The sequence below is a fragment of the Protopterus annectens genome, chromosome 10.part0 (genome assembly GCF_019279795.1).
Source record: "Protopterus annectens isolate FY-2018-M chromosome 10.part0, PAN1.0, whole genome shotgun sequence".
Lineage (NCBI taxonomy): Eukaryota > Metazoa > Chordata > Ceratodontiformes > Protopteridae > Protopterus > Protopterus annectens.
Window position 1 is genome coordinate 1,316,080,443 of NC_056744.1, and position 23,512 is coordinate 1,316,103,954.

General features: G+C 41.5%; 1 protein-coding gene across 1 annotated transcript in view; it reads left to right on the forward strand.

The window, feature by feature from the left end:
- Nucleotides 1–1,007: 1,007 nt before the first annotated feature.
- The window catches only part of LOC122814271 (coagulation factor XIII B chain-like), a 573,198-nt gene continuing 550,693 nt past the window's right edge, over nt 1,008–23,512 (forward strand). The window contains exons 1-2 of the mRNA XM_044086864.1: nt 1,008–1,227; nt 13,871–14,071. Of these exons, the coding sequence (XP_043942799.1) occupies nt 1,023–1,227; nt 13,871–14,071 (406 nt within the window). The 5' untranslated portion in view covers nt 1,008–1,022. The remainder of the gene's footprint in view (nt 1,228–13,870; nt 14,072–23,512) is intronic.

Sequence of the window (23,512 nt, forward strand, 5' to 3'; positions counted from 1 at the left end):
TTTGTCTGTTGTCTTGTTTGTATTGTCTGTCTGCAATTGCTTCCTCACCTGCCCAACTCACCTCACCCAGACATTCCTACCTCCCTTCCCCAATATTCCCCTCTCTCTTAAAAAAGAAATGGACACCTGCCCCCCCCAAAAAAAATATATATCCTATACATATCTCTCCATTTCACACACATGTCTTCATGACACACATGATTTGGTCCAATTCCCTATACAACAGATTGTGTTAAAGTCACTCCTCGCTCTGTAGGTGACAGTCCAAATTCAGCTAAATTTTTGCATCTATATTCATGTTTTATTCCTGAAGAAATGGATAGTTGTGATTCTTTCCTGCATTCATCCTGCACATTTCTGCCCTCCTTTCACTTTGTTCTTCCTCCTGCCTGCACCAAATTTCACCACTTTCCTGCCTTCCCCATTTCTTTCTTTAAAGCATAATTGCATAATGGTGAGCAGAGTGCACTAATGCGTTGCTGTGGCAAAACCATTTGTAAGTATTTTATACAGTTCTATTGGAAATCAGTACCATCTAGCCATATTTTAGAGACACCATACCAACTATCATACTTCATAATTTGGATATACATGTAAAACTATTTGAAACTGCATAGTGCAGTCCCCCTTCAATATATATATATATATATATATATATACATAATATAAAAAATGGAGAATTAGTTGAAATGTGAAAAAATCAATGTATGACATACACAGTAAAAAAATGTTTTCCAGTGGGTACTACTGACTGTCTACCTTAATTGTTTTATCTGGTAACAGTTGCTTTGTAGTTATATGATACTTACGTGTATTATCATTTTGTTGTCTTTTAGGACAGAAAGTGTCATTGAGGTGGAGACCCCCTTCAGTGTGGTACAAAATACTATAATTGTTGATGCACTGCATCTACATGGGGTTTTTCTTCTTGCAAGGGGTTGTTCCAATATGCCAGCAGATTGTTGATAACATAAATTCCATAGGCAGCCAAAGCCAGACTTATAAGCAGGTGTGCCACTGACATGATAACCTCTGCATGGAGGTGTGCAGCTGCTGTTGCCCGAGACCAGAGGGCAACTGAGGGTGGGTCTGCTGCAAAACCATCTCTCACCCCCAATGAGGAATTCCTGCCAAATCTTCTACAACAGGACAACTTACAGCAGAGTAGTCCACAAGATGTCATAAACATGGGTGCTACTCCTTCTCAGTCCCAGGTAGAGCTTCCAGGTAGGCTTTGTTATATGACCAGTTGAATACTGTTGTATAGTAAAACAACTGAAATAAAATTTAGTTCTGTCTCATATGTCTTTTTTGTGAGGGATTGAAGATTGGTACTGTGATAAGCTCAGTTTGGAGTTGTCAGCCACGTTCTTGTTGAACATGCAGATATATAGGAATACATGTAGTACCCCCTGTCTTACTGTTAAATATGATGATGTTGTCCTTACCTCTTGCTTAACTTATTTCAGGACCATCAGGAATCCAGCGACATATGCCTCTTACAGATGGCAATCCAAATAAAGTTATTTCAGTACTGCAGATCAATTTATAGACATATCATAATGTGTTATTTTAGGACTGTTGTGTGTAATGCTATACTGTCTGGATTAGTGGCAGCACTATCAGTTAATTAGCATATATTGCACCATAGTAGTGCAGGTATTAATTTCTGCCTGTGTTTCTCCCTTTTTAGCACAGGTGATCATCATAGTGGGAGTGTGGGCCCTGTGCCACCTGCTGTTAGTTTATCATCAGACACTACAACCAAACACCCTAATACTGGGTGATTTCAACTACCCTGCCATTAACTGGGAAAACTACTCGCGTACCAACACCTTTGCCCAATGGTTCTTGGAATTCATAAATTCCAATGCCCTGGATCAACTAATCCATACTCCCACCAGGGGCTCCAATATCCTAGACCTGGTCATTACCAACATGGCAAATCAATGCTCCACACCTATGGTCACCCCCTCATTGGACAGGTCTGACCATAAGCTAATCACCCTTGACATCCACATCCCTCCCCTAGCCCCCAGTAAGGAAACTTCCATAAAAAACTTCTCCAAAGCCAACTTCATGCTACTCAAGTCAGAAGTGACAAACTTCATGACACCCATGCAGATGGGAACTGAAAGTTCAACTGCTGAATCCTACACTAAGGTACTGTATGAACACATCCACTTGTGCATGAATCATGCCATCCCATATAGAACCAAGACGACCTCTTCCAAAAAAGGAAGCGAATCTGGTGGTCCCCTGCCATAAACAAACCTTACAACAAAAGGAAGAAACTGTTACAGAAAAGAGGAAAATCCCAGGATGCAAAAAACTCCCTTACCAGCCTCAGTAAGAAGCTGAGATCCCTCATAAAATCCTCCAAAGCTAGTTACAAAAATAAAATTGCCAAAAATTCCAGAGACAACTACAAGGCATTCTATAGATATGTCAAGAATCTAAATGGCAATGTTCAGATCTGCTCTGAGCTACAGCAGAATGGCATTAAATATACTGATCCCAAGGATATTGCCAATATCCTGGCAGATCAATTCAGTGCCAACTTCACCCCCCTCTCACCCCCTAAAAGGCCCATCTCAATACCAAAAGATTGCCAACTTCTGGTAATAACGGCCACACAAGTTAAAACTACACTCTCCAAAGCTAAGAATACAGCATCCATGGGACCAGACAACATCCCGGGCTGTGTACTACATAAACTACAAAATTAACTGGCACCTCACCTAAGTGTCATGTTTAATCATAGCCTTTCCTCAGGCTTCATGCCCACTGAGTGGCGCACAGCTATAGTTATCCCACTACACAAGTGGGGATCCACTATGGATCCTGAGAACTACCACCCCATCAGTCTAATGAGCCTGATCTGCAAGGCTATGGAACGTATTTTCATGGAACTTATAAACAAAAACATTGACAACGTTTAAACACTAGACCCCACCCAATTTGGGTTTGTGAAGGGCCGATCTTGTCTTCTGAACCTGACCGACTTCTTCAAATCAGTCCACAGAGCTGTGGACAAGGGTAAGGCCATCCACACAGCCTATCGGGACCTCACCAAGGCCTTTGACACCATCCCACATTCTGGAATCATAGATAAATTTACTAAGCTGGGCATTAATCCCTATGTCACTCGATGGGTTGCCAACTGGCTTACTGACAGAACCCAGACTGTAAAAGTAGCCGACTCCAAAACCAGCTCCAGACAAGTGACAAGTGGAGTACCTTAGGGTTCAGTCCTGGGACTTCTCTGAAGTACAGGCCAACACTAAGGGACTTAGGCTAACAAAGTTCGCAGATGACTGCAGACTGGGAGCCATTATTGAATCCCCAAATGATGTGGATATTCTACAAAAGGGCCTTAAAGAAACAGATGCTTGGTGCCAGAGCCCAAGCTCAATGCCAAGAAATGGGAATGGGAAAAAAACATGTACCCGTGAATTACCACATAGGTGGCAGTACACTAAACACCGAAAGTGTGATAAGAGACTTAGGAACACAGGTGGACAGTGGTGTCACCTTCAATAACCACATCACCACAACAGTCAGGAAATCTTTCTGTGTGGCACACCTCATCACTAAGGGCTTTTCATCCAGAAAAAAGGAGGTCATTGTCCCACTGTACTCATCCCTCATTAGACCCATTATAGAATACAATGCCCCATTTGGTATGCACCTCTCAAGACATCTGCAACAAATGGAAAGGCTACAGAAGTGCCTCACTAAAAGAATCGCAGGCCTAAAGCAGATACCCTATGCTGACCATCTAAAAAAACTCCAGCTATACTCTGTCGCATATCATCTACTCAGAGGCAATCTCTGCTTAACATACAAGGCCATGTCAAACCCAGAGCTGTTGGACATGCTACTCTTAAAGAAATCCCAGTCCCTCAGAGCCACATGCTCCAGGGATCTAAACCTTGTCATCACAATGAACAAAACATGCTGGAGGGATATGTCCCTGACCCAGAGACTCCCCAGACTCTGGAATAGACTGCCCATACATGTCAAGCTGAGCGCCTCTTTGGCCCTCTTCAAAAGGAACCTTGATGGGAGACAGGAAATTCACCCCAGGGATCATGTCAGTTGCCCTGCTAGACAGGGTTCCAGGGAAGTAAATATTGTGGGAAGAAATAGCCAGGGAATTTTTATGGCTAGGCTTGTATAGGCCCTAGGGCAGATAGCCTAGTACCAACCTATGAACCTGTGGTGGGAAAACTGAGGCACAGTCAGGGGGTGAAGATGTTTAATCTGTCACCCCATTCTTTTTCTCCCAGACACATCCAGTAGGCCTACACCTACCCAGTCCACTGTGCCCACAGATGTAGGACAGGTGGAGGGTGAGCACACTGAGCAGGGAAGTGTGGCTACTGCAGCTTCAGTGCCTGTTGAGTCTGGCCTTAGCCAAAGTATTGATGAGGTGCCATGCAGGAGGGTTGACAGGGGTACTCGGAAGGTACCTGCTGTCCTTCCTCCACCTGATGCAGGTGTCTCTTCCTGTCTCACTCAACATATAGCTCAATAGGCTGTCATGGAAGCACATTCAGAAAAGTGCTGCAGACAAATGCTCAGGGTTGTGGATGTGGCACAGTCTGACATGCATGACTGCCTCCACCATGTCACCAGTTCACTCAATTGGATGAATGACACATTGGAATGATGGGTGTCTGTGATGGACTGAGGGGTGTCTGTCATTGAACAAGCAGTGTCTGTGATGGAATATCTGTTGGGAGGGGAATGGCATCCTCATGGGTGGAACTCAGCCACAACATCTGCTGATAGCCAATGTGGCCATGCCTGATCATGCTCTCATAGGGGCAGTACTTCCACTGGTCCATCAATGTGTGTGCTGTCCACATCCAGATGTGGCAGGACATGGGGTGGTAGTCCTGGGCATTCCCGTGAAGGGAGCATGTCAAGCAGACATTAGTCATGCTCAGGAAGCAGCACTGCATTTGACTTTGGGCATGGTGGTGCCAGTGCAACTCCTGGCAGAGCCACTTCTGGTGGTTGGGGCAACAGATATGAGCTGCCAACTCTACCATGCATGTTTCACACCTGTCAAATATACCAAGATGTAGAGCTAGCACTGAGCTTTGCTGTGTTCATGCAGACTATCACACACCACTTTCACGTGGAGGACTGCTACAGACACACACACACTCTGCCTGCTTCCCTTTCTTCCTCACACACACTCACTCACTGGCCTTTTCTGGCAGCCTAGGCCTCCTGCCATCCCCCCAGCACCATGTGCAAGTGGTGATAACTGTGCTATATCCCTGTTTTCTCTCTTTTGGATTAAGGGATACAAAAGCTTTGTGTTTGATGCACAGGGTGCATACCTACATTAGTGCCTTGTATATCTGAATTTGGGTTGTTGAACTGATAATTGTACCTATCAGTTAAATTTGCCTTGCCAAATTATACAGTGGATAGCATCATCATGCCAGTACTTTCTAGTGTATTCTCTTGTAAGGGCTGTGATGTCAGGAACTGCAATGTGTGTCATTACTTTATAACTTTTCTCTTTAATGTTTTCCAGTACATGCATATGGTACACATCATAAGACATGCCATCACATTCAGATATCAGGATTGTATGACAGGACTGTAGTCAAACTAATCAGAAAATTAATATAGTATAATGCTCCCTTTTACATGAACCTCATCAGACACATGCAGCAGCTGGACAGACCACAGGGTTTTCTCATCAAGATAACACAAAGCCTACTAACTAAAACATGATGTATGTGGGTAAATTAATACACATGTCAGTGTCATCTGTCTGGTATCACATTAAATTGTAACTGTTATTCTATGCCTATTACTATTGGTTTAAGCACTTGGGTTTCAGGCCAGATGTCTTACATTAAGAAGGTTTGCAGTGCATACTCTTGTGGGTGGAGACTGTAGCCTGTGCCCTTCTGAGCTGAGAATTGCTGGTTGAATGCTTATTGTGCCTGCTGTTCTAAGTGTCTTTCTTATGGTTTAAGCACTTGGTCTCCAAACCAGCTATTTTACATTAGAAACCTTTGTAGTGTAGACTCTTGTGGCAGGACAGGATAGCCTACACCCTTCTAAGCTGGGAATTGCTGGTTGAAGGCTTATTGTATCTGTTATTCTAAAAGTGTCTTAGTTCTGGTTTAAGCACTTGGGTTCCAGACCACTTATTTCACACTAGGAAGGTTTGTTATCTACACTCTTTGAGTATTCTACCGAATTTCTGCTTTATTTAAAATGTTTTTTTTTTCTGCTTTTCCGATTGCAATTTTCTGAACTTTGAATTTCTAGTACTTCTACGTTTTATATAATAGGCTCAATTCAGGCTTGCTGTGTCTAGACTATTTGCTATCTTCTGAGCACTAACACCAGCCCTCTTACACTAAGAAGATTCCCTGCACCCCTGTGACAGAAGTATGCAGCCAAGAACTCATCCGAGTTGGAGATTGCTGGAATAAGGCTTGTTGCCTTTCCCTTTGTTTACATCTTTAAAATTGTTTAACTTTGTATTCCAGTGTCGTGTTTAGCTGGGTTTGCACTCATTTTACTGGAGCTGCTCAGAGTTTGCACTGCTGCCCTGAAAGCAACTCAGTTGTGCATTCTGAAACACTGATACATGTTCTACCCCTAGACCTTCATAGAATAGACACATTTTGTTAGTCTTACACCAAAACCTGATCCATCTAGCCCACTCTCCACTAGTTACTAAAGTATATACTTTCCATAGTGGACAAACAGTTTCCACCATTTCTCCAGGCAGCCAGATTTAGGTGGGCATCCTGAGGCAATGTGGCAATTGCCTCATGTATACTGACAACTAGTTACTGCTAAAACAAACTAATACATGTGACAGCTGTAGCTATACTATGAATTTAGAATTAATTCTCCCACATAACAGCAAACCAGATATCAAACATTGTCAGCACACACACTTCACCTCTTGCACATAACAAGCTTACAACACATAAACCCACATGTGAGGAGGTACTCGCTAGAACCCTACCTGAAGAAAAGAGACCTCCCAAGTGCAAACCTACTGCACACACTGTAGACCCAACATAAGCCACTACATGTAATAATACACAGAACAATTTCTCAGCCAATAAGCCCCCAAGGCAAAGCACCTCAAAACCAAATGTCTTACCTGTAAGCGACTCCATAGTGAGACACACAGATATTCCCCCTTACCAGCCTGGACACAGAGAAGGTCACAATTAGCTGCCTGTCAGGTGACAGGGTCCATCAGATCATGCACGCACTCAAGTCTCTTAACAACAAGTACTGTTATGACTCTGTCATAGTCCATGTTGCAGTGAATGACTGGAGATGTACCTCACTGTATTATATGAAGAGAAACATGACTGAGCTGTCAGATTATCTGGCCCAGGCAGGTATGCCCTAGCCCTATGCAGCATTCCACCTTCACCCAGGATGATGCCTCAATATAAACAAAACATGATTGACTTCAACAATTGATTTAGCTTCTATTGTCAATCCAGTATCTGTCAGCCTAGGAAGATATGGTCCAAAGAGCATACTGCTTTACCAGAGATGCTCTTCACTTGTTGCCTCTTGGCTTTCAGTTACTGGAAAAGGTACTTGCCTCCCCCAAAGTGGCCTTTTTAGGCAATGTCCAAACAACTAAATTACCAATGTAAAAGAATCCAGTAGCGAGAAACTGAAGGCTATACTGCTTAATGTAAAGAGCGTAAATCAGAAACTTCACTCACTGAAAGCACTCCTTACCTTGGAAGATGCCCGTGTCTGTGCAGCCACACAGGCATGGTTCAAGACCACAGACAGCCCCCTGGCCATGCAAGGCTACAATGCCTTCCACACATTCAGACATCAAAATGAGCATGAAAGAATCAATGGCAGAGGTGTATGCATCTTCATTAAAGACAAATAAACCTTAAGACTGGTCAAACAGTACAACTCTATAGTACAAGTCCAAGTAACTGTAGGTAAAACCCTCTTCATATCATTGTTAGCTACAGGTCCCCCACCATGAACCATGAGTACCACTCTGCCTACTTGGACCTACTTGAGTCATTCACTATACAGCTAAACACCTTGGTCATGTGTGATTTCAACTATCCTTCCATCAGTTGGGAGTCATATATGAGCACAGACATGCTTGTTCTAAGGTTCCTGGACTTTGTTAATACACAAGCTCTGTAACAGATAGTCTGCACCCCCACACGAGGGTCAAATGTCCTAGACATAGTACTCACTAACACAGGGAGTTCCTCCACTAACCCATGTGTGTCCCCTACCCCCCAGTCAGGTCAGATAAGAATTCAGTCTCGTTCAAATTCACAATCATACCTGACATCCCCTATAGAGCAGAAAGGATGAAACATTTCTCCAAAGCAAACTGTAGCCTCCTAAGTGATGCCATAAATAGTTGCAAACCCCCTGCAACCACTGTCAACAATGACTGTTATATAGAGGTGTACATAAATGGCCTGTATAAACACCTATACAAATGTATAGAGTCAGCTGAACCTGAACAGATCAAAACAAGGTCCTCATAGAAAAACAAGCCACCCTGGTGGGCATCAGGAATAAATAGGGTATCCAACAAGTGGAAGAAAGTAATGTCTAAGAACAAGAGGGAACTGAGCACAGAAAAAGTCATCAGGGATCTGGGGACCCAAGTTGACAGTAGCCTTTCGTTTGACACTCATGTTGCTAAAGTAGTTAGGAAAACCTTCTATATCGCCCACCTGATCATGAAGGGATTCACATCTAGATCAAGGGAGGTCATCGTCCCCCTGTACTCATCACTCATTAGACCTATGATTGAGTACAATGCCCCGTTCGGAATGTATCTGACCAGACACCTGCTGCAGCTTGAAAGGCCCCAAAAGTTCCTCACCAAAAGGATAAAGGGTCTCAAAAATATGTCTTATGCTGCCCGACTGAAAGAACTCCAGCTCTATTCAGTCTCATACAGCTTGCTCAGAGGTGACCTGTGCCTGACATATAAGGCCATGTCAAACCCAGATTTGATGAATATGCTTCACCTCAAAAAATCTAGATCCCTCAGAACCACAAGGAGACTTAAACCTTGACACGGTTATAAATAGAACATGCTGGAGGGACAGATTCATCACCCAGAGACTCCCTATGCTGTGGAAGAAAATCCCGGTACATGTGAGGCAGAGCACCTCGCTGGCCTTGTTCAAGAGGAATCTTGACCAATGGATGGGAGATCGCAGATATACCCCAGGGATTACTTCAGTGTCACTGCTTGACAGAGGCACAGCAAAATGATAGGCATAGTTTTTATTCAAACTAAAGGGGTGGCGAAAGCCACATAACTATGGGCTAGGCTTATAAATGCCCTTGGGCAGATAGCCTAGTATGAACCTATGAACCTATGAACCTATGACTCAGCAGAGGAAAGACTCCCTCCACAGCTTGCCAATTGTTGAAGTCAGAGGAAGAATACCATCCACAGCTTGAACAAGCAAATTAGCTATCTTGTAAAGTCCTCTAAAGCCAAGTACATAGCTAAGCTAAGATCCCTAGCTAAAGATAATCAGAAAGCATTCTTTAGTTATGTAAAAAATCTAAAAGTAAAGGGGCAGCTTTGTGCCAAACTAGTAGTGAACAGTACCATTCATACTGAACTTGAGACATTGCCAGCCTGCTACCAGACAGTTTGCAGCAAACTTCAGCCCCGTCCCCTCCAGACATACCCCAAAGCATACTGTCACCAGTCCTCTACTGAGTATCTTCAAAGAGCAGTTCATAACCACACTCTCCATGGCCAAAAACACAGCCTCTATGGGACTAAATAACATCCCAGGCTGCCTACTAAATGGTCTGAAACAGGACCTACTGGATACAGTTGTCACTCTGTTCAATGAAAGTGTAAATACTGGCTTTGTCCCAGCAGAGTGGATCACAGCAGCAACAATTCCCTTGCACAAAAGTGGTCAGTGAATCGACCCTGGAACTATATGTCCCCTAAGCCTAACCAGCCATATCTGACAGGCCATGGAGAGAATAATCATAACCTTATCAACAAAGACATAGGTGACCTTCAAACTCTTGTCCTGACACAATTTGGCTTCATTAAGGGTAGATCATGCTTATTAAAACTTGGTAGACTTCTTCAAGAATGTCACCAAGCCATGGATGAAGGCAAAACACTACATACAGCCTATTCTGACTTAGCCAATTCTTTTGACACAATTACCCACTCAGCCATCATTGATAAACTCACACAGCTAGGAATTAACCCAAATGTCACTAGATGGGTAACCAACTGGATCACTGACAGAACATATACAGTCAAAGTTGGGGATTCCACCTCTTGCAGCAGACCATTTACCACTAGTGTACCACAAGGATCTGTATTGGGCCTCCAACTGTTTGGAACATGTTTCTCAAATGTCCAGGGGAAAATAGATGGCCTGTGAATTACCATGCTTGCAGATGACTGCAAACTGGGTGCAATCATTGAGTCCCCTAATTATGTTAACATACTACAGAAAGATCTTACACAGACAGATGATCAGTGCCAAAGCCACAGACTCCAAATAAACACAAAGTAAAGCATTATCATCTGTTTCAGCCAAGGGGAAGTCCCTGCACATTACAGTGCTAACAGTACCTCCATTAGATGAAACCCTGTGGTGAGAGATTTGGAAACACTGATTGATAGCAACCTTAATTTCAATCACTATGTGCCTCTGATCTTTAGGCAGGTTTCTAGCAAGCACCTCTATGTATGTGGGTTTATGTGGTGTGAGCTTGTTATGTACAAGAGGTAAAGTGTGTGTGTGTGCTGACAACATGTTTGATATCTGGTTTATGTGAGAGAATTGATTCCAAATTCATAGTTACTTGGATTTCTATGTTGTATAGCTCATACATAAGGGCATCACATCCAGAGCTAAGGATGCTATAACTCCTCTGTACTCAACCATCATCAGACCACTAGTAGGGTACAATGCTCCCTTCTGTATGCACCTCACCACACACTTGCATCAGCTGGACAGACCTCAGAGGTTTCTTGCAATCAATTCAGGGCCTGGAATACAAGACCTACATGGGCAGACTGAAGGCCCTGTCACTGTAGTCTGTATCTTATATGCTGTTGAGAAGTGACTTGTATCTGGCCTACAGAGCAGTCTTAGACCTTGGCCTAATGGAAATGCTGCACATCCACAAGTCATATGGGACAAGATCCACTCACTCTAGGGATTTTAACCTAGCCTGCAACATTAACAGGACATGCTATAGAGACAGATATGTATCCCAGAGATTGCCAATCCCGTGGAAAAAAACTCCCAATTCAGATAAAACAGAACTCCTCAATTACCTTATTTAAGTGTAACTTAAAAAACTGGACAGGTAACCATAAATTTACCCATGTCCCTCTTGGATAATGGCAGTCTGTGCTGATAATACACATGCACTGGAAATATAGACCATAGAAGCTGGTCAACAAGGGAACAATTGTATAACATAGTTATGCTTATAAAGACTCTAGGACCAATAGCCAAGTAACCTCCTATGAACCTAAGGTGATGTCTGCCTGGGCTGCAGGCCAGTGTCTGATCCTGCCTTGGTGGGATGGTTGTATATGCAATCATTTGATATAGCTGATTATATCAGCATTGTCTGTTGAGCATGTAGTGGTACATTAGCATTGTGTGTTCAGCATATTGTGACAACAGTGTTGGTGTAAAAGAATCTCTGTAATGTCAAGTAATAGCTCACACACACACACAAACACACACACACACACACACACACACACACACACACACACACACACACACACACACACACACACACAGTTGACTGCGGTGAGAACATAACCCCTACCTATCTAAGTACACAGACTACAGAACACTGTACTATATGCAAGCACCATGGCACAAGTCTGACTTTTACATGTTTGCAGGTCAACTTATAGTGGATGACATCAGCAGTGCATGTTGGAGAGAAGAAGGTTGGAGGCATGCCTGAAATAGATGTGTAGGCAGGTGCAAGTATCAAAATACTGCCAATTTATGGGATTGGGACAGTGACTGCAGGATACACACTTGCTCTTCTAGCTGGACACACACACACACACACACACACACACACACACACACACACACACACACACACACACACACACTGGACTGAAGTGAGGACAGAGCCCCTTCCTATCTAAGAATACAGACTACAAAATTCAGTACTTTACACAAGCACCACTGAACAAGTCTGACTTTTACATAGATGCAGGTTAACTTATGGTAGATGACATCAGCAGGCCATGTAGGGAGACAACAGGTTGTGAGGCCTGAATAGGCACATATATTCATAGATACATATGAGGCCAGTAGCCTGACTGTAGAGTGTATCCTAGGTGTGTAGAAGCCTTGCTATGTAAAAACACAAGTACCCTTATTGAGCATAGTTGGATGGTTGAGTTTAGCAGAGCAAGGTTGTCAGCACCACCAATTGGCCCTGTCCATGAGGGAGCACAAAACATTATATATTAAACTTTGTAGTATGGTCGATATATGTGTGTAGAAAATACTGAGCCCCCAGGGCTGTACTGGTTGGGGGAACAACACATGTATACATTGTGAATATATGACATATACTTAGAATCTGCTCTGAATTTGTAATGTTTCCACATGTAGCTTTATTTCATACAAAGTAAATGGACAATAAACACCAATATGAAAGCATCATATGTACAGTTCCATAGCGCAGTGAAGAGTGGATTTGCGTGATGGTTAATGAAGTGTACATACATGCGAGTTATGCCTGTTTGCATGCTGGTAAGTAGTGCACAAATGCAAGCCACATTGGTAACATCAGTAAAAATAGTCTTATATCGTATATAGTGTATTCAAACCCAGGACTATGTGTATGCCAGTCCTACAGTTACACCTGTTGCCACAAGAATGTTGAGGAAACAGTTGTCTATGTTACACTTCATTGTTGTAAACTGCAATGTCACAGCAGTAAAACAAAGGTTGCACACTCTGTACTAGAACCTCATACCATCTCTACTCCAGGCCGGGTTTTCACGATGGCTGATGGCATTAATTGAATGTATCCGATTACTAATTTTGGCTGTCTGCCTCATAGGTGATTTATCGTGCTTCTTGCAAACCCGATAAACACAGCCATTATACGCTTGCACTATTTGCGCTATGTGGCGCATCACACAAAAAGTGCAATGAATAACAAGAGGAATAAGAAAGAAACCTTAGTAATGGACACATATATAATAATCTAAAAGGAACACTCGGGTGAGCTGTAACCACTGTAACTCTCCAAGGTTTATTGAAATTACTCCAACAGCCACAGTTGAAAACACACCATTAACCCTTCAAATCCAATGTGTTTTCATCAGTGTTATCACAGACTTCAACAGATGATCCTAAACCAAACATACAATCATTATATACCCACTCTAACTAAAATGTAATTCAAGCAATTAAATCAATCAAATGGGAGAACATATACCTTACAAAATACCATATTAAATTAAACTATATACACAAAAACATCCATTATTAAAATATTATTAAATATCAGAGAAAAAAATAATAATATATATATTTATATCAGGTTTTGTTGTTTGATTAAATCTGCCTTGCCTCTACCTTCTTCATTATATTATAAGTTCATGTATATCATGGCATATTTACTGATTTACTATAATCTGTATAAGTTGCTATTCTGTGTGGAAGAAACTTTTTATTATATTACTTCAAAATGGTTTAAAAAAACTGTTAATATGGACCATTGACTCACATTAGAAATCTTGCAGTAGTAACTTATTATCATTATTTCAAGTAGTAAAAATGTTTCTCTTCTATTTCAGGAAGATCATGTGTTTTGCCAGAAACAGCAAGTGGACACATTGCTGAACGATTTATATTGCACAGAGATTATTATTTTACAATCGATGGAAGAGTTGAGTTTATATGCAACGATGGTTATGAAAGTAAATGGGAAAGCTACTACAACAAGTTTATAATTACGTGTACATTAGAAGGTTGGAAACCCACACCAGTATGTCTTAGTGAGTATAGTTTTACACAGCACATGCCGTTTCCATTTATGTGTTAAAATATGCAACACAAATGCTTTAAGTGTATGTGTGTGTGTATATATATATATATATATATATATATATATATATATATGCATCACTTTAACATGTTTCCTAAAAATGTGTGAAATTCTAACTGTCAAAAGCAATTATTCCTCTTGGGTATCCATACTCAATGTTTCTAGCTCAGAGAACCATTAAATGCAGTGAGGGAACAACAGAAATTGTTTTCCAAAAAAATGTTGAGTTCTAAATATAGCATCCATTTTAATGGACTAAAAACATTTCCCTAGAATGTCACTATGGCTCCTTTCCTGCATTTTTTCTGTGATTTTTCTCTCTATCTTTATTGGATAAATGAGTAGTGCGTCCAGCCTTTTTGAGAAGTATGTTAGAGCAGTTCAGGGCAGACACTGTACAGAAGGTCAGCAGTTGCAAAAATGGCAAGAACTGCAGTGATTGAGCTATGTGTGGTGAAAAGTAGAGCATGGTCCTTGAAAGGTGACTTGAATAGGCTTTGTCATGGGGTGTCTCTAATGTTGACTAAATATAATGCATACTGATAGGGTGAATGAAGAAATGCATATTGGTTGGTGGTTTGATAGCTCCAATCAGCCATTCTTGTTAATTATTTAAAGGATTAGAAGGGGTAGAGTAGGGTGCAATGTCTAAAAGAAAAGATTTGAAAAGTCTTTGTGAAATACCAGACTGTACTAGGGAAACTTTGCTGACCATAATTAGATATTATACAGCTGAGCTTATGAGTTATACAGAGAACCAAAAGTTTATGCATAGGTCATTATAAAAAGACATACTTGAGGAAGATGACAGAATATGCAAACAGTTCTAGTAAAAGCTATGATGTCAATGTGTGGTACTCTTTTGGGCTAATTCCTCATGGTCAACTTCCTCAGTGATGTTGATATCCTCTTCAGCCATGGCTACCAACACCCATATAATCACCTCAAACATCACAACAGATGGCATTTATCCATGCATATCAAAGGGGGCCATAACATCATAGTGCATGTATTTTTCACCCTCAAAATGGGCTTGTGGTACTAAATTAATCTGGAGATACACCCCAAGAAAGGCATCTGAGGCCTTCACTGTCTGATTCACAAGTTCATAGGTAAGTACTAGATTATCTGACCTTGCAGGCTATTTCAAGCCTAGTAAATTTCCCTTTTTATGCTCAAAGATAACCTATCCCATTTGGTTAGAGATTGGTCTTACCCCATCTCATGGTGTATAATTATATATTACCCCAGTGAGAATAACTGGGATCATACCATATTTGAGGGACCCATGCATCGGATATATCATTTAGGACCTGCCTCTCTTCATTAGTAGTACAAGGACAGTCATGGGGTAAATTTTCTGTTTCCCATCCATAGATCCAAGTTGAAATTGTATATGGACAAGGATGAGCTTTGTTTCATGTGAATGAGGCTTTCAGCAAGGTGGATCTGTGGGTATTCCAGCTGGTGCATGTGTCTGGACAAATACATGCAAAAGAGAACATTATACTCAATGTTCTCTTTGGCCCAAGTGTTGCTGTATTCTTAAACTTGGTGGCTTTGGAATTGCCCACCCCTGCTGTAAATTTGTCTTTGAACACTCCTTCAAGCCCCATCTCATTTGCTCACTCAGCTGAGTACAGTGAGATCATTTGGGAAGGTCTGCCCTCTTGCTTCTTTGATTTCAGGCACTCCTACCAGTTGCATCCTTTCAGCTCTGTCTACTGTGTTCAGACAGAGCATTTGGTAAGGCCAACCCCCTTAGTTTCTTAATCATGAATCATCTTCTGTTTCCTCCCTCTCCACTAAAAAAAACTACACTCTATTCAGCTGCTCTTACTGTAACTGTGTTCTACCTACTTTATTATTATCTTATTTTGTTTTGCTGTGTGCTCTTAAGTGTTCAACTGCTCTTATTCTGCTGCATTTATTACTGCTTGTTAGCAGCCTGATTAAATTTATCTGCTATTCTAAGCATCTTAGTTTTGGTTCAGGCCAGTTATTTTAAATTTAAGAAGGTTTTTGTGGTCTACACTCTTGTGGACAAACCCTTATCAAACCCTCTCACCATAAGTCCACCCAAGTATTCAGAACACTATGTCTGAAAAATTCCCATCAGTTTCTCCTGCCAGCCTGGTTGACATAAGCATAATGAGACAGTGTAGCAACTGCTTCATGTTCACTGACAACCCTCTTCTCCTAGCACACAATTCTTCTACTTGCAAGAAATGCATCTACATCAGTAACCTGGAATCCATGCTCTCTCACACCAAAATCAGTACTCCTGACAAAGGGGAGATTGCTAGCACAAACACCACACCACCCACATCACATTGCCAAGCACAAATCACACCCACTAATGCAGAGGACCCCAATAAAAACTTACCTAAACAGCAGAGATCTCAAAAAATACACTCACAAACATTCTGCACACAACTGCAAACACATCATACACAGCAAGCAACACACCAGTGTCTCACAAACATAACAATAAACCAATGCAGCCCATAAGGCATAACAATAAACTAAACATACTAGTTGCTGGTGACTCAATTGTTAGACACATGAATGTCACCCTCACCAGGCTCGACAAGGAGAAGGTCACAGTTAGTTGCCTGTCAGATACCAGAATCCGCCACATCATGGACAAACTTAAGTCTCTCCACAACAGGTAAAAGTATGACTTTGTCATTGTCCATGTTGGTGTGAATGACTTGAAACGTACCTGGACTATATGAAGGAAGACATGATTGAGCTCTCACATTATGTGTCCCAGGCAGGTATGACTCTAGCCCTAAGCAGGATCCTACCTTCACCAAGAATACCACAATACCAACAAAAAATAATTGCCTTTAACAATTGGCTTAGTTTCTGGTGTTTTTCCAAGGGGATCCAATATCTGTCTGCCTGGGATAAAATGGTTGACAGGCCTTGATGCTTTGCCAAAGATGGCCTTCACCTGTCACCCCTGGGATTCCGGATGTTGGCCAAGGCTCATGTCTCCTCCATTGTGCCTTTTTTAGGGTATGTCTCAAAGTCAAATCTTCCAACACAAAAGATCTGTCAAAAAGCAAACTGAAGGTCATGCTACTTAATGCTAGGAGCCTTAACCTGAAAATTCACTCACCGGGACTTTCCTCGAACTGGAAGATGCCAATGTCTGTGCGGTCATGGAAATTTGGTTCAGGGCTATGGAGAGCACCCCTGCCTTACCAGGCTATACCTCATTCCACACATTGTGACCCCAAAATGAGGTTGGGAAGACTAAGGGTGGTGCAACCTCTATCTTCATTAAGGACAGGCACATCTCCAGACTGGATTGCAAGCATGATGTACTGGAATTACTCCAGGTGCAAGTGACAGTTGGCAAGACACCCATCAAAGTTATAGCCAGCTATAGACTCCCCTTCCATGACTCAGCACACCCACTCCTCCTGCCTGGACCTACTTGACTCCATCAAGGTTCCCCCTAACACCCTGACCCTTGATGACTTCAACTACCTCACCATAGACTGGGTGAACTATTCCTGCACTAATGCACTCACCCAATGATCCCTTGACTTCATCAATTCTATGCACTGGACCAGCTCGTCCCACAAGGGGAGATAACATTCTGGACTTGGTTCTCACCATCATGGATGACCGCTGCATCAATCCTATACTATGTTCTTCCATGGATAGATCATATCATCAGTCTGTCTCATTTGAAGTTTCTATCTCACCCAGCCACCTTCAGAGGATGCAAACAAGTATGCTGAATATTATGCCAGTGCAGTATACAAGCACATGTACAACTGCATGGACTCAGCCATACCCAACAGAACTAAAACCGGTTCCTGAAGGAAACACCAACCTGTCTGGTAGACATCCTTTGTCAACAGGTTTTACAATAAAAGGAAGAAACTGTTGTCTAAGGGTAAAAAAGCAACAAATTCCAAATTGGAAAAACTCCCTCCTCAGCCTCAACAAGCAAATTAGATCACTAGTGAAAACCTCCAAAGCTAATTGTGAAGTGAAACTAGACTCCGAAACAAAGGGTAACCACAAAGCCTTCTTCAGTTATATCAGGAGCCTCCATGGCAAAACCCAGGTTTGTTCCAAATCAGTACATAATGGTACCACTTACACTGATCCTGCTGACATGGCCAACCTACTAGCAGATAGGTTCAATGTAAACTTCATTCCCCTATCCCCCCAAAGGCCCACTTGACATTCCCGATACTTGTCCCACACCTCACATCTCCACAGATCATGTTTTAAAGGCCATATCCAAGAAAAAAAACACAGCTTTCATGGGACCTGATAGTATCCCAGGCTGTATTATGCACCATCTCCAGCAAGAATTAGCTTTGCTATTGACCACCCTATTCAACCACAGCCTAAGTACAAGCTTCATTCCAGCGCAGTGTAGAACTCTCATTGTCATCCTCTTGCACAAAGGTGGTGTCACTACTGACCCTGGAAGCTATCATCCCATTAGTTTGACAAGTCTGATCTGTAAAGCCATGGAGCATATTATTATTATTATTATTATTATTATTATTATTACTATTATTATTATTGATCTCATAAACAAAGATATAGGCAATCTCCAAACACTTGACTCCACCCAGTTAGAATTCGTCAAGGGCAGATTTTGTTGTTGAACCTGGTTGACTTCTTTGAGACTGTCACCAAGGCCCTGTTTGAGGGAAAGTCAGTACATACAGCTTACCTTGACTTGGCCAAGGCCTTTGACACAATCCTCCACTCAGGCATCATCAAAAAGCTAATACGACTTGGGGTAAATCCCTATCTCATCAGGTGGGTGGCCAACTGGCTCACCGATAGGACCCATAAGGTTAAAATAGGCACCTCCACCTCCGACAGCAAACCTGTAACTAGTGGTGCTCCCAAGGGATCTGTCCTGGGACCCCTATTGTTTGGCATCTACTTCACAGAGGTCCAGGCAAAGACAAAAGGCGTGTGGCTGACCAAGTTTGCACATGACTGTAAGTTGGGTGCTGTCATTGACTCCCCAAATGATGATAACATACTGCAAGAGGGTCTCACAGCAACAAATGACTGCTGCCTAAGTCATGACCTTAAGTTAAATGCAAAAAAATGTGCTATCATACCATTTGGCAAAAACATGCCCCCTACTAATTACCACATCAGCAGCAACCACCTAAACACACAACCTGTGGTGAGAGACCTGGGTACTCAGGTTGACAACAATTTCACATTCGACCATCATGTAGCAAGTGGTCAGAAAAGCCTCTTACTTGGTTCATCTCATATGTAAAGGGATTGCATCCAGAAAAAACGAGGTTATTAACTCTCTGTATTCCTCCCTCATTAGGCCAATAATTGTGTATAATACTCCATTTGGTATGTACCTCTCCAAACACCTGCACCAACTGGAAAGGCCACAGAAATACCTCACAAAGAGAATCCCTGGTCTCCAACACCTGTCCTACATGGACATGCTCAAATCAGTATCACTCTACTTGGTATCATACAGATTGCTCAGAGGTGATCTGTGTCTCACCTACAAGGCAATATCGGACCATGCCTTACTAGAGATACTCCATATCCGTAAGTCTAACTCTTCCAGCATTACCTGCTCAAAAGGCCTAAATCTAATATGTGACATCAACACAACCTACTGTAAAGACAGGTCTGTCTCTCAGAGGCTGCCCCATCTCTGGAATAGACTTCCCATACATGTCAAACAAAATACCTCGCTGACCCTCTTCAAGCACAACCTTGGTGAGTAGATAGGAAACCACAAATTTGTCCCAGAGGTTCCATCTTTATCCCTCATTGACAGGAGTGACAGGTGCTGACTGAGGTTTCTTTTCTGGGATAAACTCTTGGCTAGGTTTATAAGGACCCCAGGGCCATTAGTCTAGTAACTTCCTATGATCCTATGATCCTATGTCTGACCTAACGAAGGCTGAGTACAAGGGAACAATAACATCCATAGACCTAATCTCCTTGTTTATAAGCTGTGCAATGCAGAAGGACTTACTTACAGCAATGGACACATGTCAAGCAAAAGTTAGGCCACTGTCCACATAAGTTCTCTAATCCCAAACAACTAGGACAGCCTTCAGGGGGTGTATTGTCAATGTGGTAGTTCCCTGGTGTAGATGACATCACAAATGATACAAAAATATTTTTTTTGGCATTTAGTTTCAATCCATGATTGTGGCATCAGTAATTTCTTTTAGACAAACCTTCCTGCAAGATGGCTAAGTCATTTGAGAATTCCGTTACTGCACCTAGCTAATAGTTATCTGCAAACTTAGTTAGCCAGAGCCCTTTGATATTGATTTTTACTTCAGAAAAGTAGATGTCAAACAAGGGATGTCCCAGAACAGAACTCTGGATGACTTTTTTATTTTGATTTCTTGGATCCTATCTGTGAGACAGTTGGGAATCAAACATGTGACATATGGGGTTTATTCCCTGTTTATTTTGGTTTTCTAATATTCTTAAGTGTGGAATTGTGTCAAAAACTTTTGTTAGGTTGAGATAATCAGAGTGTACCATTTTGCCATCCATTGCTTTGGTGACCCTTCCAAGAAAGTCTACAAGGTTGAGTAAGCATGACCTACCCTTGATAAATCCAAACATACTTGGATCCAGTGTTTGGAACTTCCCTATGTTCTTGTTGATTAGTTCCATTGTAAGTCTTTCCTTGGCTTTAATTATGAGGCTGGGCATGAGATTTTTTTACATACTCTGTAATTGCTGGGGTCTGTAAAAAGTCCTTCCTTATGCTGTATGACAGTAGGTATTCCCCATTCACTTGGAACAAGACCTGTATGGAGGCTTAGACTGTGCAGTGTTGTTAAGGATATGACTAAGTTATGCCTCATGCTATTTAAGAAGCATCCAGTGATACTGACAAGACTCATCAATGCAGTATTTTTAGATTTTGATAGCTCTCGTAGGACTTGCTTTCAGCTGAAGATGGGCCAGTTTCAGGTATATCTTGAGTGACAGATGGAGGCAAGAGGGGGGTAAAGATAGAGCTAAATTTATCAGACAGTAAGTTGTCTATATCTTCAGCCTCAGGGTAGGGCACATCATTCACAATCAGCTCAGCATATTAATGCATTGTGCTTTTGAGATTATGAACATAACTAAAAAATTCATTGTTAGTGTCTATGGCTTGGGTAGCTATTTTAGTCTCAGACTTGGTGGATTTTCTTAAGCTCCTGACTTGTTTGTTTATTTCACTGACAAGAGCTCTAACATTCTGGGAGTTACTATTTTTACTTTTGGTCAAAATTCTGCTCCTTTTACTGTAAAGCTTGTTAATATTATGGTTCCATCATGTGGGTTTGTTTCTGTGTTTTCCCTGCACTTGTTTCTTTGGGGTACAGCTATATCTATGCAGCTGTTTACATGCTGGTATAGGGTGATGGTGTATGTTTCCGTATATTCAGTGGAGATAGCTGGGTTTGTTTAGGGGATCTGAAGCTTGCCAGTGTATCACTTAGGAGTAGGCAGTTTGCCTTGAATACATTTCTAAAGGTATCTCTGGTTTCAATACTGTTTCAAAGGAGACTGCATTATGTTCAAACCTTACACATGATGAAGATACACATATTCTCCCAGTGGGTACTCTGAATAATTGTTCAGGGAGTTTGTATTGATGAAGTCCATGGATCTCTGTGCTTGTGCTCTAGTGGTGGTGGTGTAGGTTTGGATAGTTTAGCTCACCTAGGAAAATGGTATTGGCTGTAATACTAAATGACTCTAACTCCTGTTGATAGGTGTTGTGGTTTTCTTGTGTCAGAGAGGGAGTACTATAGCTACCTAGTATAGGTACAGGGCCTTTCTGATGGTTATTTCTACATGAAGAAGCTCTAATGCATAATTTATTTTATTTATTTTACATTTGATTACTGGGAAAGTCTGACTGGACACATCCTTTTTCAGTAGAGGCCCAGGGGGAAAAGCTCCTCATAAAACATATAGTTTAGCAATATTTGATTAGAGTTGACAACACAACATGATACAAATAGTAGATAACAGAGTTTAAACAATCAGTAACCTATTTGTTAATAAGTAATCTGTTATTATAGAAGAACATAGGGTAGCAAAACATGGATAATACAACATGAGATCTTAAACAATTTATATAAATAACCATAAAATTAAAACAAACTGCAGTTAGGCATAGAATAGAGAAATGAGAGATACTTACAACATTATGCAATTTCAATGCAGACTGACAGGGCTATTTTAGGATTAACTGTTCCTGTTCGTCATCAGAGGCAATTGACCTATAGTAAGTGTAGTCTTGGTATCAAAGTAATAGAGGTATTAGTATTGTCTAAGAGAGAGGCAGTTTAATCAGGAGTAAAGTAAAGGCATAGCACTTGTTGGATAAGCGCATTTTTAGTATTTTTTTAACTTGAGACAGGGCTAAATTAGATGCAATGCTATGTGGTAGTGTATTCCAGATTTTGCCTATGTAATTTGAGAAAAGGGATTGTCCAGCTAGGTTTTTGGCTGTATTGATTTTAATAAGGGGTTTGTTGGTGGAGAGTAGAATTCTGGCAGTGGAATATGGTTGAAGTAATTTTTGCAGGGAAGTTTTTTTCAGGTTGTTAGAAGATTTTATGGGCCATAGTTAACTGGTTAAACATTAGGAGTTGGGGGAGTTCTAGCCAGTTGAGTTGTGTGAGTGCTACACAGTGATGTGATCTAAATGCTGAGTTTGTAGCATATCTGGCAATTTTGTTGTTAACAGGATTCAAGTTTTGCTAACTCAGATTTTCTTAGAATTGTAAGTATGGATGACGCATAGAGCAGAGTAGAGATCAGGTGAGACTGGGCAATGGTAGCTCTAGTGTTTTTTGTGAAGTAGTGTTTGTTCCTGTACAGAGTTCCAATTTTTTATGTACTTCTTTTTACTTTTTTCGGATATGTGGATGACAAATCTCATGTTTCAATCAATTTTGACTCCTAAAGGTTTGGTGTAAGATGAGGGGGAGATGATAGTGTTATTTAATGAAACAATGTTAAATGTGGTAGTGGGCACAATTGATTTAGTGGTTGAAAAATCATGAGTTTCTTTTTTGTGGTTCAGGAGGTTGGCACAACGGTTAATGTGGTTACCTTACAGACACAAGGTGCAGGGTTTAATTCTTGCATGGGATAATTGGCTAGGCTTAAAATGGCCCACAAGGGCAATTAGCCTAGTACTAACCAATGAACCAATTGGGAGTTTGTTAGCAAGGTCTCTACTGCTAGGAAGGATTGTTGTACTAGTGTTTGAAGTTCACGCATGGTAGTAGCAGCACATATCACTGCCGGAACTTCTGCATATTGGATGAATGAGGCTTGTAGGGTTGAGGTATGGAGGATATTTGTAAATAATGAGAAGAGT